The sequence below is a fragment of the Notechis scutatus genome, chromosome 3 (assembly GCF_049901735.1).
Source record: "Notechis scutatus isolate UNSWTSFEM ecotype Mainland chromosome 3, rNotScu1.2, whole genome shotgun sequence".
Lineage (NCBI taxonomy): Eukaryota > Metazoa > Chordata > Lepidosauria > Squamata > Elapidae > Notechis > Notechis scutatus.
Window position 1 is genome coordinate 180965986 of NC_142011.1, and position 15931 is coordinate 180981916.

At 35.1% G+C, this 15931-nt stretch overlaps 1 protein-coding gene across 1 annotated transcript in view; it reads left to right on the top strand.

Annotated features, from left to right (window-relative positions):
* Positions 1-15931, top strand: part of CNBD1 (cyclic nucleotide binding domain containing 1) — a 120184-nt gene that overhangs the window by 97883 nt on the left and 6370 nt on the right. The window contains exon 8 of the mRNA XM_026688783.2: positions 952-1019. Within this exon, the coding sequence (XP_026544568.2) occupies positions 952-1019 (68 nt within the window). The remainder of the gene's footprint in view (positions 1-951; positions 1020-15931) is intronic.

Below are 15931 nucleotides of genomic sequence, written 5' to 3' on the forward strand. Positions count from 1 at the left end.
GGCTACTTCTGCTGCCTGCTGCCTGCCTGCAATTTGACAGTTCAAATCTCATCAGGCTGAAGATTGACTCAGCCTTCCGTCCTTCTGAGGTGGGTAAAATGAGGACCCAAATTGTTGAGGGCAATATGCTGACTCTGTAAACCGCTTAGAGAGGGCTGTAAAACACTGTCAAGTGGTATATAAGTCTAAGTGCTATTGCTGCTAATAATGCCGATTCTTTGCATATATTAACCTGGTAATTAGGGCTGGCAGATCTGGGCTACAGTGATGTAGACTTTTGCAAGTAAAATGTGGTCACCACATTTAGGATTTAAAAAGAAACTTAAGAGATGGTTCCCCCTAGCAATGGGATCTTTTGATTTTATTAACATTGGACTTCCTTCAAAAGCCCATATATAGTTGTATTTTATTTTACCCTTTCAAGAAGCTTTTTAAAGTAGGCGAGGCTGGAATGAAATTATAAGAATTAAACAAAGAACTGTATATAAATAGAGAACAAACCTCAAACTCACTGGCACCAATGATTTTACCTAGTCTGGTAATGAAATATCTACAAAAAAAAACAACCAAGCTTTAGATACCACCAAGGACTCCACAGTTCAACCCTGATCTACATATAGTCTCTTCTATTGGAAACCTTTGATTAACTTAACTGTTTAATTCTTTTTTCAATATAGAACCTAATATAGAATATATTTCAATATAGAACCTAAGATCAAATAAGTGTTTTCAATATAAAATTGAGAAATTTCCTGTTTGGGTGCATAAGGAAAATATAAACAGAACAAAAAAAAGTGAAATTCCATCCAGAACAACTCTAATGATATCCCTACTGCTAACATTTATTTTACTTCAGTGGTCATATTATTTTGACAATACACGGTTCTATTTCTCCCTCCAGCTTTATTACAAAATAAAATTGGATATTTTTTCCCTTTCTTTGCATTGCAGCTTTAGATCCAGTGATACAGTTGCTCCTTCTACAAATAATACAACCATCATTTGAAAATATCACTTTTGTAAGTAAGATACATTTGAAATTTAATAAGAAAGCTAAACAATGCCACACTCCAGAAAATATGTACATAAATGTTACAATGTCCAAGCTTATTTTTTATTTTATTTTATTTAAACATGTTTAAGAGCACCCAACTCTACAATGGGTACAGTCATAAAATACAATTTAAATGCAATTTCAACCATGAAAGAAAAATCAAATATACAGGAAGGACCAAGCACTAAAATACAGGGTTTGAATTAAACTTAAAATATATTATAAGGTTACCAATTTCAGTTTTCCAAAGATGCTTTTGGGCACTCATGTAATTGATATAGTAATAATGAAATGATTCTCTAAATGCCAATCCTTTGGTAAACTAAGTTATGTAGCCAAAACAGCACCTGTAGGAAAGAGAAATTTTGATGGATTTCAGTGGGGCTTCCAGATTTGAGCTGAGTTGAGCAGAATATGATAAGAAGGCAGCAACATTTCTGAGTTTGCTTACCATTATGCTGCTATATCATGGTCATCTGGAGTTTTGAATCCCAAATGTAGTAGTCCTAATTCCAAGGTTTAAAGGAGTACATAGAAACTTTAGGATGAAAATATGTGGAAGTGAATCCAGCTAGAACCTGAGGATATTAACTTAGATTGAAAAAGAAGAAAAAGGATGAGAAGTAAAATTGCATGGCAAACTGGAAGTAATTAAAAAGAAAGAAGAAGGCATGGTGGAGGGAACCTGGAATTTTTCCTCAAAGTGCCAGTGGAATAACATAGCAAACTAGCCAAGGACGGAAGGACAAGTGAAAAAGTAAAAAAAAAAAAAAAAAAAGAACAAATCAGTTCAAGAAAATATAACAATGGGGATATATGGTTAAGAAAAGGCCAAGAAAGTGGGGGTTATGGTGCTGATTTATGCTCGGATGGGAAAATGGGTAAATTTAGTGTTTTCTAATTGACAATATTAAGTGACAGTGTGGTAATATATATTTATTTTTATTTATTTATTTGATTTGTCAATTGCTTACAAGATAATAGGTCTAAGTATATACATAGTTATGAATACATGAAATGGATACATATAAGAAAAATAAAAAGAAACAATAGGACAGGGACGGTAGGCACGTTGGTGCACCTCTTAGGAAAGGGGTGAGGTCAATAGTAGACAGTCTAAAGTGAAAGTTTTTGGGGTTTAGGGAAGAAACCACAGAGTCAGGTAGAATATTCCAGACATTGACCATTCTGTTGCTGAAGTCGTATTTCCTGCAATCAAGTTTGGTGAGGTTAACCTTGAATTTGTATCTATTGTGTGCTCTTGTATTGTTATGGTTGAAGCTGAAATGCAGGTAGGACATTGCAGTGTATGATTTTATATACTATACTTAGATCGGATCAAAGGCGGCGTAGTTCTAGGTTTTCTAGGTCTAGAATTTCAAGGTATTCTGCAACAAGTAGAGGAGTGGAGAACTCTTCTTGTGAAATATTTCTGGACTTTCTCAACTGTGTTAATATCAGATACATAATGTGGGTTCCAGACTGATGAGCTGTATTCAAGTATTGGTCTAGCAAATGTTTTGTATGCTCTAGTTAGTCGTGTGATATTACCAGAGAAAAAGCTACGTAGGATTAGGTTAACAACTCTTAATGCCTTTTTGGCTATGTAGTTACAGTGGGCTCTAGCACTTAGATCATTAGAGATGAGTACTCCAAGGTCCTTGATAGAGTTTGGATCAACAAGGTCTTGACTGTTCAGCTTGTATTTTATTTTCTGATTTTTTTGCCAATATGTAAGACAGAGCATTTATTTGTTAAGATTTGAAGTTGCCATTTGTTGGACCATTCTGATACATAGTCAAAGTCTTTTTGAAGGGTAGCAGCATTGTCTGTGGTGTTGAATAGCTTAACATCATCAGCGAAGAGAAAGCAGTTGCTCTTAATATGATCACAGAGGTCATTTATGTAGATGTTATATATTATATAATATAACACAATGAGCATCAAATTAACCTGAATAGTGAATGTGAATAGTGAACTTACTTACTAAGTAAGAGATATTACTCCCTGTCCAGCACATACTATAAAAAACACCCAACTGGGGAAAATGGCATATTTTATCAGGCATTATGTTCCTTACCCTGATGTGAAGGATTTTAAAGGGGAAGTGAAATGAATGAATGAATCAAGAAACAATCAAAACAGCTTGTCATGATAACTTTATTCTGCTATCAAGAACAAAAATACAGGGCCTCTGGATATCAGCTGAATACTTGAAGCAATTGAAGCAACAAACATGATTTCTCTGGGTATCTGAAACAGCCATTGTGGAAATAGAAAATTATTCTAGATAGACTTTAAATCGTTAAAGCAGAGGCTCTGTTCTTAAATAAAAAGCTTTTCTTCTTGAAAAAATGAAATTTAAACCCTAAATCAATATGAAATAAAGTCAACATAATTTTGCTGAAGAAACTAAAATGTATTAAGCTGCATTTTATTTAAGCCCCCACAACTTCCATACCATCAAATATATTCTACTTAAAATGCTGTATAATTCAATATGGTACAGTAAAAATGTAATGCTTTTGTAATTAAGCAAACAATTATTTTTATTTATTTATTTTTATTTATCATAGTATTTATAAAACTTCCAAACAAGTTTTTAGTTGTAGCCTATGTGTTATATTCTGCATTCTGGTATCTGGAATGTCTTAAAAAGTCTTATCAAGAATACTCTGAAATTGAAATTGATGAACCCATTTTTCAACATACTGAAGAACTGTGATGAATTCAAGGCATTCAGCTGCTGTGTGTAGGATGTGTTTTGGACTTGTCAGATTATGAAGCAGGGTGGAGGATATTTTATTTGGCTTTATGTGAATCTTGACATATCCCAGACTGTAAGAGCAGTATATTCTTAAAATTATATACACATTTAAAATTGTTGAGGAAAATAAACACAATGACTCCATTTATTAGTGAACTGAGTTCATCAAGTATCTGTTAGTTTAGATGATACAAAATGGAACATTTTATTATATGATTGCAGTTTTCATGTACTCAAAGATTCTGTGGAAATGTAGAAAAGTATCAACTTTTGAATTAAAACAAAAATAAAATAAAATTCTCTTCTAAAACAATAATTTTATAGGTGTTCTTCATTTTGAAGTAACAGAAATAATATACATTATTTCAGGAGCAGGTATTGTGATCCTCTCCAGATGTCTTGAACTATAACTGCCATGAGGCTAGCCAGATGGTCAATGGCCCAGTTGGGAAAATAGTTACCCAAAACATCTGGAGGATATAACAATTATTTTTCCCCTGCAGTAACTGTTCTCAAGATCTCAAGAAAGAACTTTTGGGTTCATACTGAATAGTATTTTCTAGTCTTTCTAAGCAATCAACATGAGAATCAACCAAGGGTAAATTTCATTTTCCTCTTCAGATTCTACATTTAAATAGCCTTCTGAAGATATTTGATGATTTTAAATATTGGCTATTTGGCACATGTAACACCAGTATTATGTGAGTTGCATTTGGTTGCCAAGGTGCTTCTGGATGCAATTCAGAATGCTGGTTGACATTTTAAAAGTTCTTCCTGGCTTTGAATGAATTACTTAGGGATCATCTCTCATCAATTGTTTCTACCCATCTGATCTGGTCATGCAGGATGGGCATGCTTCACATTGTGTCGGCTAAGGAATGCCAGTTGGTAGGACCTACAAGATGTGTCTTCTCTACCATTGTGCCCCACTATGGAGCATTCTCCCTCTGGAGATCAGGACAGACCTGACCATGCTTGCCATTTGTAAATCCCTAAGGACTATCTAGATTCTATCTAGAGCAGGGGTGTCAAACTGGCAGCCCATGGGCCGGATGCATCACACGCAGGCCACATCCACCCCAGCTGCATGAAGGGGAAAAAAAATGTCATGAAGCATCATATGACAGCAATGTGACATGGTGAGTTTGACACCCATGATCTAGGGTCTAGGGATCCAAATGTATTCAAGGACCCATTTCATAGTTATATTGGTAATTATGTAATATATTTTCTCAGCTCCTGTGGTGTTTTTTTTTTAGTTTGTGTTATTGCAATTGTATTTCTTATCATTTTGTTTACTACCCAGAATCAATTGTTGAAATTGGTGGCCATAAAATTGAATAAATAAATAAATAAATTTCAGTCTGTATACTGTTGTGCAAATTGGGTTTCTATATCCTTGACTAAAGTGCTGATTCAAAATAAACATTTTTGCACTTCTTCAAATTTCTCAGCTCTAAAAACGTAATAAAATCTGTTTACATTTTTCTCCCAAGATGCACATATTTGATTAGCTATGGATACTTCGAACATATAAATATTGGAACTATACTTGAGCTATAACTAACTGAATGTATGTATTCTTTATGGAATATTATAAAGATAGACACTCATTCATAGAAGAAGAAGCTCTTCTCTTTTGCGTTCTTTCCACATCCTAAAAATAAGTTCTTGATTTTGGGATGTAGAGAATACTGAAAAAAGGAATGACTGGTCCTTGGATGAATATAACTGGTTGTATTACATTACATCGTAAAAAATAGACATATGCAAACAACTACATATAAATGCATATTTTATGAAAAACAATATAACAATAGGAATTTAAAATCTGCATTTCACTTTAAATTTTTGTTGTTTTTGAAAATTCAATGATTTGTAGGGAAATAAGAGGATGGATGTATAGTCAAATTCATAAGAAACTAACAAATTTCAGAAACAGTGAGTTCAGTGATTTCCTAGATGTTAAGCTTGATCACATCTAGAATTCAATGGATTGTCAAGTTTCAGTTTCTTGTTTTTTCAAATCTTCAGTGATTTCAAATTTTTCTTGTTCATTTCTCTCTCTGGTTTCATTTCTTTTACTGTGCAGTATAAATTTGGTCTCTGAAATATGAAATATTTTGCTAATTTAATCTCTTACTAATTTACAAACTTCTGTATGTACTTTGCCTTAATAATATATGAGCTCAGGTAGAAAACTATATCACAAAATTTAAAAAGTGTTATACATAAATTCTGCTCTGCAGATTGATTTCAGAAATATGAATCAGTATTATATTAATCTCTAATTAAGGCTCTTGGGGGTATGGAACATTACATACAGGAGTGGGATTCTACCAGTTTGCACCTATTCGCTAGAACCGGTTGTTAACATTCTAAGTAGTTCGGAGAACTGGTTGTTAGAAGAAATTACTGTACCTAATCTTGTAAGTAAGGCAGGAAGGAAATATTCTGATGTTGCTTACAGAAACTGCCTCTCTGTTAACCCTTATTACATTCTTGGCAGGACTAGACTTCCTGTCTAAGGAACATCTCTGGAGTTTATTTCCTCTCCTTTGCTGGTACTTTGCTTGTGTGGAGTGACCATTCAAAGTTACAATGGCACTGGAAAAAAGTGACTTATGACCATTTTTTACACTTACGACTGTTGCAGCATCCTCACAGTCATGAGAAGCCAGGGGAGGAGATGCGTGCCTTGATGTGAGTGATATTAAGTTGGTCACACCCAGCCAGTAACATGACCACCAAGCCATGTCCACCCAGTCACATGATCACCAAGCCACACCCACCACCTAAACCATGCCCACAGAACCGGTTGTTAAAAAAATTTGAATCCCACCCCTGATTACATATGTGGATATATATTATTATTTATTTATTTGATATATTGACTTATACTGTATAAGTAATAAAGTATATTACTGTATAAGGAACTCAAAGTGTCAAGCATATCTAATACTTCTTCCTCTTACTTTCTCCACAATGACAACCCTGTAGGGTGAGTTGTCTAAGAAAGAGTGACAGGCCCAAAGTCGCCCAGTCGCCTTTCATGCCTAAGGTGTGACTAGAACTTATAGTTTCCTGATTTCTAGGCTAGCACCTTAACCACCACAACCTACTGGCTCTCAATTTTGCAATCTTTTATTTTATCTTCTCACCTGAATGATCTTCTCGTATTTCTTCTACTAGACTAGAAGAAACTAGACTTACAGCATTCTTTCTACATCTTGGGTACAGATCAGTTTTCTCACCTATATTTTTTCATATGTTTCATGATAGAGTATAATGTATATGATCTTAGATCACTCTGGGAATATAATATTGTATCTTATACTAGAAACAAGACTATAGTTCCTTGATCTTATTGTATATCCTGAGGCCAGCATAAGACAATTTACTTTCCCCTTAAATCATATATTTTCCCCTGTCCTTGGTCTAGTTGCTTTGAAAATATTATTGGTATTGCTATTTTTTCCTTTTTTCATGCTCAAGAAATTTTAAATATAGACTAAATCTGTTCTAGCGGAACCCACTAAATATAGCAGTAGTGTATATGAATATATATAAGTATGCCACAATACACTTTGCAACTAATCAGCCAAACTGTTGAATTGGAATTCATTTTCTACCATAATGAGAACTTTTACAGTATTATTCAAAGTGGAAAACCAGAGAAAGTTTGACTTTAATTAAGGTCAAATTAAATGCATTTGCAAATTTCAGAAAGTCTTCCTTATAATTAACAAATTCTTAAGCACTCTAAGAGATTGTTGCATAATATGGGCTGAAGTCTTTTATCCACTTACTTAGAGAAGTAAATCTTACTTAATTGAATGCAAATATATTAAATAAAGTGAACTTATTTCAGAAGCAACTTACTTTAGGAACCAGCTTGGAAGTTCATGGCTATCATGGCATGATTATTCAGGGCCCAATTGGGAATAGTGGTCACACATTGTCAGAGCAGTAGTAATGTGAACTTACCCTATCCCCTCTGTCATGGTCAGATCATGCTCTTGATATTTTCCTTATGCTTTTCCCTTCTGCAGGGAGGCAGAACCTACTTAATTGGTCTGCTCCTCTGTGACTTATGGACCTGGTGAGAGTCCAATGGGAATTGGGGGGGGGTATTCCTGAGTTTCTGCTGCATGATTCTGCTGAGGCCCTGGCTTCTACCTGCAGTAGGGAGATAGTGAAGACCTTGGACAGGGTCTTGCTCATGTGACCTCTCTCATTTCATCATGCTCATCACACCCCATATTTACAGAGGAGTTGAGGGAGTTGAAATGGGTCAAGAGTAGTGGTGGGATTCAAATTTTTTTTACTACCGGTTCTGTGGTCGTGGCTTGGTGGGTGTGGCAGGAGAAGAATACTGTAAAATCTCCATTCAGAGGTAGTATTTGCTGGTTCTCTGAACTACTCAAAATTTTTGCTACCGGTTCACCTCTGGTCAAGAGACATCTAGAGTGCCATGGAGGAAGCTAAGGGATCATGAGTTACAGCCACTATTAAGACCTATTGTGTTGTGGTATTGAGTGGTGAAATACCAATATTTCTATGCTCTTATTGTGTCTGCAGAGCTCTGTTCTGACAGCTATGTTTAGGGTCATCTTTTCAATAAAGAGAACTCTACAGTTCATCATCAGGGCCATACTGAGAAATTTTCAATACTATGTTTGGTCTGATGGGGCTGCACTGCTCCAGATAGATGTACTGCTTAATCCTGTTTCTTGCTCCTCAAGTACATTCCTTGTAAGCAGTATAGAATAGTGATAGATAGATGACGGTTGATAGACAGATAGATACAGATAGATAGATAGATAGATAGATAGATAGATAGACAGACAGACAGACAGACACACAGACAGACAGACATGGATGGTACTGCTTATGTAAATCCAAATAAAAACAAAACATATCTGCCAATACTAATAGTTTTATAACTTGCTTTCTATGCTAATGCTAATCCTTTCTGAAGTAAAAATAACAAGTTTTGGAACTTTAGCATTTTAAAGATCCACATACACCCCTTCCCCAGCAAGTCGAATATATAATTAGTGCCAGTAAGTTTTTGGAATGAAGTTGGGTAGGGTTTATACAGTCCTTGATTTACAACCACAATTGAACCCCAAAGTTATGCTACTAAGTGAAAAAGTTGTTAAGCAAATTTTGCCCCATTTTATGAACTTTCTTGTCAGGTTGTTAAGTGAATGACTGCAGTTGTTAAGTTAGTAACATGGTTGTTAAATGAATCTTGTTTCCCTATTGGCTTATAAGGTAATCACATGATCCCAGAACTGCAACCGTCATAAATATGAGTAATTTGCCAAGCAAGCAAATGTTGATCACATGACCACAGGGATGCTGCAATGTGAAAAACAGACATAAGTCAATTTTTTCAGTGCCATTGTAACTTTCAATGATCACTAAATGAATGGTTGTAAGTCAAGAACTACCTGTAATGAATAAAGTCACCTTAAAACACTGTTCCTGCAAAATTATACAGCATTATTCCTCCTCTTGATGTGAACTACACCATTCCTAAAATAAACAATGCATGTGAGCATTGCATACAACCAAAGTGATTTGACTCTTAGCCTTAGCTTCCTCTTGGCAGAAAACATGTTCCTTCCTATTTTAATATGATCATAAATGTCATTTGTGACAACACATTACTTTAATTTTCAACAAATTGGCTACAATCCAACCATCTGGCACAGAGTTGGCTGTTGACATTAATGAGTTTAAGTGTGCTTAACTAAGTGTTGGATTGTAGTAACTCTTTCAGTGGAACTAACTCCCAAATAAATATTTTAGCACCAGAACCCAACAGGCAGTCCATTACAGTTAGGAAATTCAAATATTAGATTATTTAGTTGAAAGCTGTGAAGGGGGGAGGGGAGAAAGCAATAAGGATTAGGAGGAAAAATGGAATCAAACCACTTTTTCATCCACTGATGTTGTCATGGTGACAGAAAAGAAAGTTAATAGTCCAGTATTTTAGCCGTGGGATAAAATGACCCTTTTTGCTTCTCTTCCTGTTACCAAGATAAAAGGTACATTTAGCATGAGCTGGAAATACAAATACACACTTAATTTTCTTACCCAGGTAAGATCTTTTAGTATTTTTTGAGCAGAAGATAAAATAGCATTCCTTATTTAAAAATAGAATAAAATAAATGAAACATTGATCATCTGTTTTGAAAGAACTTCAGTATGCATTACTGGATGCTACACTTGCATTAGGGACAATTGTGGCTACCTATTTGATTTGATTCAAGCTGAGAACAACATTGAAAGCTATAATTCACCACAAAAATAATAATCACGAATTCTATTCTATAATGAATAGAAATTGATAGTTAAGATGCATGCAATAATTTTTTGGCTTAACTGTGATGAAATAGGATTATTTTTTTTGCCTTCTCTTTCTTCCAAGTTCAAGATACTGTACTGTCAGAGTTGGTATTCAGCAGGTTCTGACCAGTTCTGGAGAACTGTTAGGAGAAATTTTGAGTAGTTTGGAGAACTGGCAAATACCACCTCTGACTGGCCTCGCTGCCATCTATTCTCTGCCTCCTGAGTCCCAGCTGAACAGCTGGGTCTTATTTTGTTGCCCTGCACAGGAGAACAGTGCTGGAAAGCAGGTTAGTGGGGTGGGGAGGAAATAGGATTTTGCATTAACCTTCCCCCAGGAGTGGGGTGGGAATGGAGATTTTACAGTATCCTTCCGCTGCCATGCCCACCAAGCCACACCCACACAACTGGTAGTAAAAAAAAAAAATAATCCCACCATTTTGTACTGTAATGTACAGTACTGTAACACTGCAACCTCCTTAGGTTGAAAGCTACTGATTGGACTTAGAAATAGGTTAAAAAAAAAGTTAAATTACTGCATTTTAATTGCTCTCAATAGATTTTAACAATTTAATTTAAAATGTTAAATAATAACATTTTAATTTTTTGAACATTTTAATTACTCTTAGTATATTTGTCTATGAAGATTCTCAGTCCTTCAAGGAGTATATATCCTTCCATTCCCCACCCTCCAGTCAGAGCTGAAGACGCTTCTTGGATGAAGAAGTGAAACGTCTTCAAGGATCATTTGCATCTTGAAAAGCCAATCTCAGTACATTTCTAACTCTGAAAATTTCTTGATAGTTTAGTTCAATGTTTCTTAACCTTGGCAGCAGTGGTGTGATTCAAAATTTTTTATTACTGGTTCTGTGGGTGTGACTTGGTGGGCGTGGCTTGGTGGTGTGGCAGGGGAAGGATACTGCAAAATCCCATTTTCTCCCCACCCCACTGTACAGGGCAACAAAAGAAGACCCAGCTGATCAGTTGGAACTCAGGAGGCAGAGAATAGATGGGGGCGGGGCCAGTCACAGGTGGCATTTGCCGGTTCTCTGAACTACTCAAAATTTCCACTACCAGTTCTCCAGAACTGGTCAGAACCTGCTGAATACCACCTCTGCTTGGCAGCTTTTAGATGTGTGCATTTCAACTGCCAGAATTCCCCAGCCAGCAATGCTTACTAACTTTGGGAGAGTTAGCTATGAATTGAAGTGCTAACTACTCATCCAGGATTCAGTGGAAAATTGTACTGGCATAAGAGTCATATCCATCTCTGCTGATCCTTATCCACTTTCTACTTCCCATTTCAAAACACTGGAATCACTTGAGTTCCCTTCAAAGTAATGTATGAACAGATTTTATAAACAGATTGTCCTCAAATTATGGCCAGATTACAACCAGACTTTCCATTGCTAAGCAAAAAGGTTGTTAAGTGAGTCACACCAATAAAATATGAGCTTTTTTCCCATGGATGTTAAGTAAAATCCCTGCTATAATCCCTGTTAAGTGAATCACACAATTATTAACTGAATTCAGCTTCTCCCATTGATGTTACTTGTTGGGAGCCAAATGCAGAGGTCACAAATGCTGATCACATGAGCCCAGAATGCTGCAATGGTTTCAAATACAATGCTGGTTGCCATGTGGCCCAATTTTTATCACATGACCATGTCAACTCATAAAACATTTTGTATACGCATTTTTTTGTATACAACAGAAAGAAGGGGGGAGTTCAAAAGCAGGTGGCAGTGTGGAATCAAAAATACATTCCATTCATATTTTCTTCAAACACTGATTAGATGACTGAAGCTTCTGCTGTGCAAAAATCTAATTGAAAAGCATGATTGATGACTCTTGGCTATGGATGTTTTTCATTGTATGATACACCCAGAGGGGTGGGGGGAAAAGCAGGATCAACGGTTGACAGTGAATTATGTATCTCAGAGTTGGCTACACCCAGGTAAATGCTGGACGTAAAATGTTACTTTCAAATAAATCTTTTTTAGTTTTGGGGTGTGGCTCAAGGCTCATGATTTAATTGGAGTAACTGCCGGAATCCTGACTGACCATGGGCATGCTGGGACAGTCATAAGTGTGAGGACCGATCATTAGTCATTTTTTTAAGCACTGTTGTAACTTCAGATAGTCGCTAAACAAATGGCTATATGTCAAGAACTATCTGTACTGCGTAGCTGTCTATGGCAATGTTACAATAAAGGAGAAATGCTATTTTAATCCTCTGGTTCTCGCCTTTGTATCTGTATCTGTGCTTTTTTTCCCATCCAGATCAGTTCCTTGTATCTACTAGTTCCCCCAGGTGAAGAATACATACCGCCAATGCTTGGATTAAAGGAAAAGAGCAGTTCCCTTATGTACTCTTTTCAGAAGGCTAACGCAGGATTTGATTAAAAATAAAACATAAGACATTCAATATGGTCTCCTTGGTGAGCCTTCAGAAGAAGCTTCTTTTCCTTTAACATTACCACTGACTCTGACTTCTCAGTCTGTTCAAACTTCTCCAACTATGTTTTCTGATCTGCCATAGCTAGTTTACTTCTTAACAAGTTCTTTCTTTGATATAAAAAAGTCCATGCATTAATAATTATTCTTACCATTTTTAACCTCTGGATCAGTGGTGCAATGTCTAGTAGTACATTGTTTGATCATGTTTGTCCTTGCTCTAATGCCATACACTAAATAAATAAATCCTTGGTCTAAAATCAATTAAAACATCTTTCTGAAATGTGCAACAAGTTTTATTAATGATAAGAATATGTTTACTGCAATTAAGTCTAGCCACCCAGCAAAGTTAAGCTTGTTTTGCTTAAACAAAGCAAAAAAGGAGTTAAGGATATTTAAAATATATTTTAATAAATCCTTTTAAAACAATGAAACATATTTCAAGAAGAGGTCACTTTATATGTTTTGAAATCAACTGTGTTTCATCTCTTCCTTCTATCCAAGGTATCAGCAGATTATGTCTTGTTATATATTAGAAAAGAAAATGGGACAGTAGAATTCCAGTTTTCATGATCTTTTTCTTATTTGGGCAAACTTATTTTGGAACGATCTAAAGCAAATTAAGTTATTTCTGCGCTACTAGATACAGTTTTCAGAAATGATTGCAAGTTTCTATAAATTCCTAATTATTTGCAAAAGAAAGAGCAGTAATATATGGATATATATTCCATTCTTCATGATTTCACATTGTAGACAGTGTTCAAGAGCTTAGTCAATGAACTGTCATATTTTTCAAACTGCTATAAATTAATATTTGCTTTGGACTTCTATGGCTTTCTGGTTTCTGCATGAAGTCTCTTTGTTTCTCTGTGTTCGGGTATTCTTACCTTAATCTGATTTACTTGCTGTCACAAGTCTTACAAAGTGGCTATGCAGCACATTTTCTCTCCCTCTCTGTATGCATATGTAACTAGACAAATGCACACAAAATGAAGGAATTGATTATGGAGTGAGAGAAGATGGAAAATGGAAAGTCAAGCAATTGATATCCAGTTTGTGGGGACTGGAAATTTAGTTTTTCCAGAACATGGGCCAGCTTGGAGTAATTATTTTTACTTTGTTGTTAGCTTGCAAAGTTAGTAGGAAAAAGATTCTAAAAGATTGTCTGAGGGATCAAACAATTGGCATGATGATGTGGATGTTTCTGAATAGTGAAGGATGCTTGGATATGGAAAAATAAAACTTTTTTTCATTTAGGTGGTCTTGAATGGAGACATTTTACAAGTAAGTAAGTTGTTGTGGGGCCAACAACTCTACAATTAAAGAATTCTGCTATATATCAAATGCTAATTTAAAATGAACAAGGAAGAAATTGATTGTTGGCAATATGCCAATAAGCTGATCTCATAAAATAATATAGGATTGGCTTGAGTTATGTCAAATTATATTTATCTGAGCTGAATGGCTCACACACTCAGTATGTGAAAAATAATGGCACTTTATTAAAACACTGATGGAATACTATACATCTCTCTCCCCCCCAGTCTCCATATTACAAACTTTAAATTTATGCCAAATATATACTGAGATTTTCACAAAACCATCATAACAGGGATGGCGGGGGAGAGAGAAACTAACAATTCCAAAATCTTCTGGTTTCCAGCAGTTAGTAAAAAGTCTGTGGTGACTTTTTAAAAATATATTTGAGATTACATGCTATTATTAAAGTATATTGCTAATGGTCCTCAGATTGCTCACTGTAATAAATAACAATAAATATCAGTAAATCAGTAAATTTATATCAATAAATTGTACTGATATATACTATCAAGATAAAACATGATTTGGATCCTGTTTATGGAGCAAAGTTTTTTTAACTGCCTGAATTTCAGCTCCTCCTAAAACTGCTTTTTAAAACTTGCTCAAAATTATATTTCAAGAGCTGCCACTGAATGCATCCAGCAAGAATGGGTAGAAATCCAACTTCCTTATTGGCCCAACTTGAGGTATTATATGTTCCTAGCACCCTTCTTCATTTGGTAGGTGTTCTGCTGGATTCAAATAGCAGCTATGCCAGCACAAGTTGGCATTTCTCAGGGTCATGAGCAATTAGAAGTTGGCTGATAAGCTGCTACCATGGCAACCATTACACTGTTGTGCTGTGCAAAATCCTTGACCCATATGAAACTCCCGCAAAGAAATGTCAAACCCTGGATCTTGAGAAGACTTTCATTTATCACAGAGCATATTACATGAAAAATATGGTGTATGCAAAAATAGATTTGCTTTTTTAATTGCTTGGATGGAAAGGGCCATTGCCTTCTGTCCTAGGGGTGTTTAGAAGGAGTTAGAGGATGAACAGCAGGGATTTCAAAATGAAATAAATATTGATAGCAAACAGGAAGAAATATTTCAAAATTGTTTAGAATTGTAGCCATTGTCTCTTTGAATGCATCAAGTCACATTCATTATTTATGCCATTTCACCCTTTAAAATGAAATAGTGAATTCTTACCTGGTGCATTTTTTAAAATTATTATTTTAATTGCTTACATATTGTCTTCTTTTATATGTTAGAAAACTAAAATATATAATTGTATTGCTTTGAGTGACTAATGTTTGTTTTGTGGATATTAGGAATTGTCTTGAAGTGCTAAAATGGCTGTGGTGGGAAGTTATTTTACATGCTAGTAGCATTTTAATTTTACCATTGGGATTTATACATTTTATAATTTCATTAAGATCTTAATGTGGAATTAATGCATGTATATATTTAGATATATATATTTATATATCTTAAAATTTATACCCCCCTCCTTTCCTTCAATATACTTTATTAGCTTTATGGATACAATAGAGAAAACTACGTGATCACTAATTTTTGATATGTGTGCGCGCGAGAGAGTTCAGTGGTAACTTAGTATAGGTAAAGGTAAAGGTTCCCCTCACACATACGTGCTAGTATTCAGAGTCATCCACAGTATTCAGAGTATTCATATGTGCTAGTATACGTGCTAGTATTCATACATGCTAGTATTCATCCACAGTGATCCTGCATTATGAATTTATTAAGAAAACATGTAAGCATCAGAATACTAACTTTTATTGACAATATAATTATTACTTTAGTTAGGGCTTCCATTTCTGGGCTGCAAAATTCTGACCACTAGAGAGTGACAGAATTGGAGTTTTCCTTATTTGAAACTCCTTTTTCTTTGTTCCCATGTCTCATATCTCTACCATTTTTTGTTCTTTTTGTTTTGTGCTGTTTTCTTGTCCTTAAACATTTTTTAA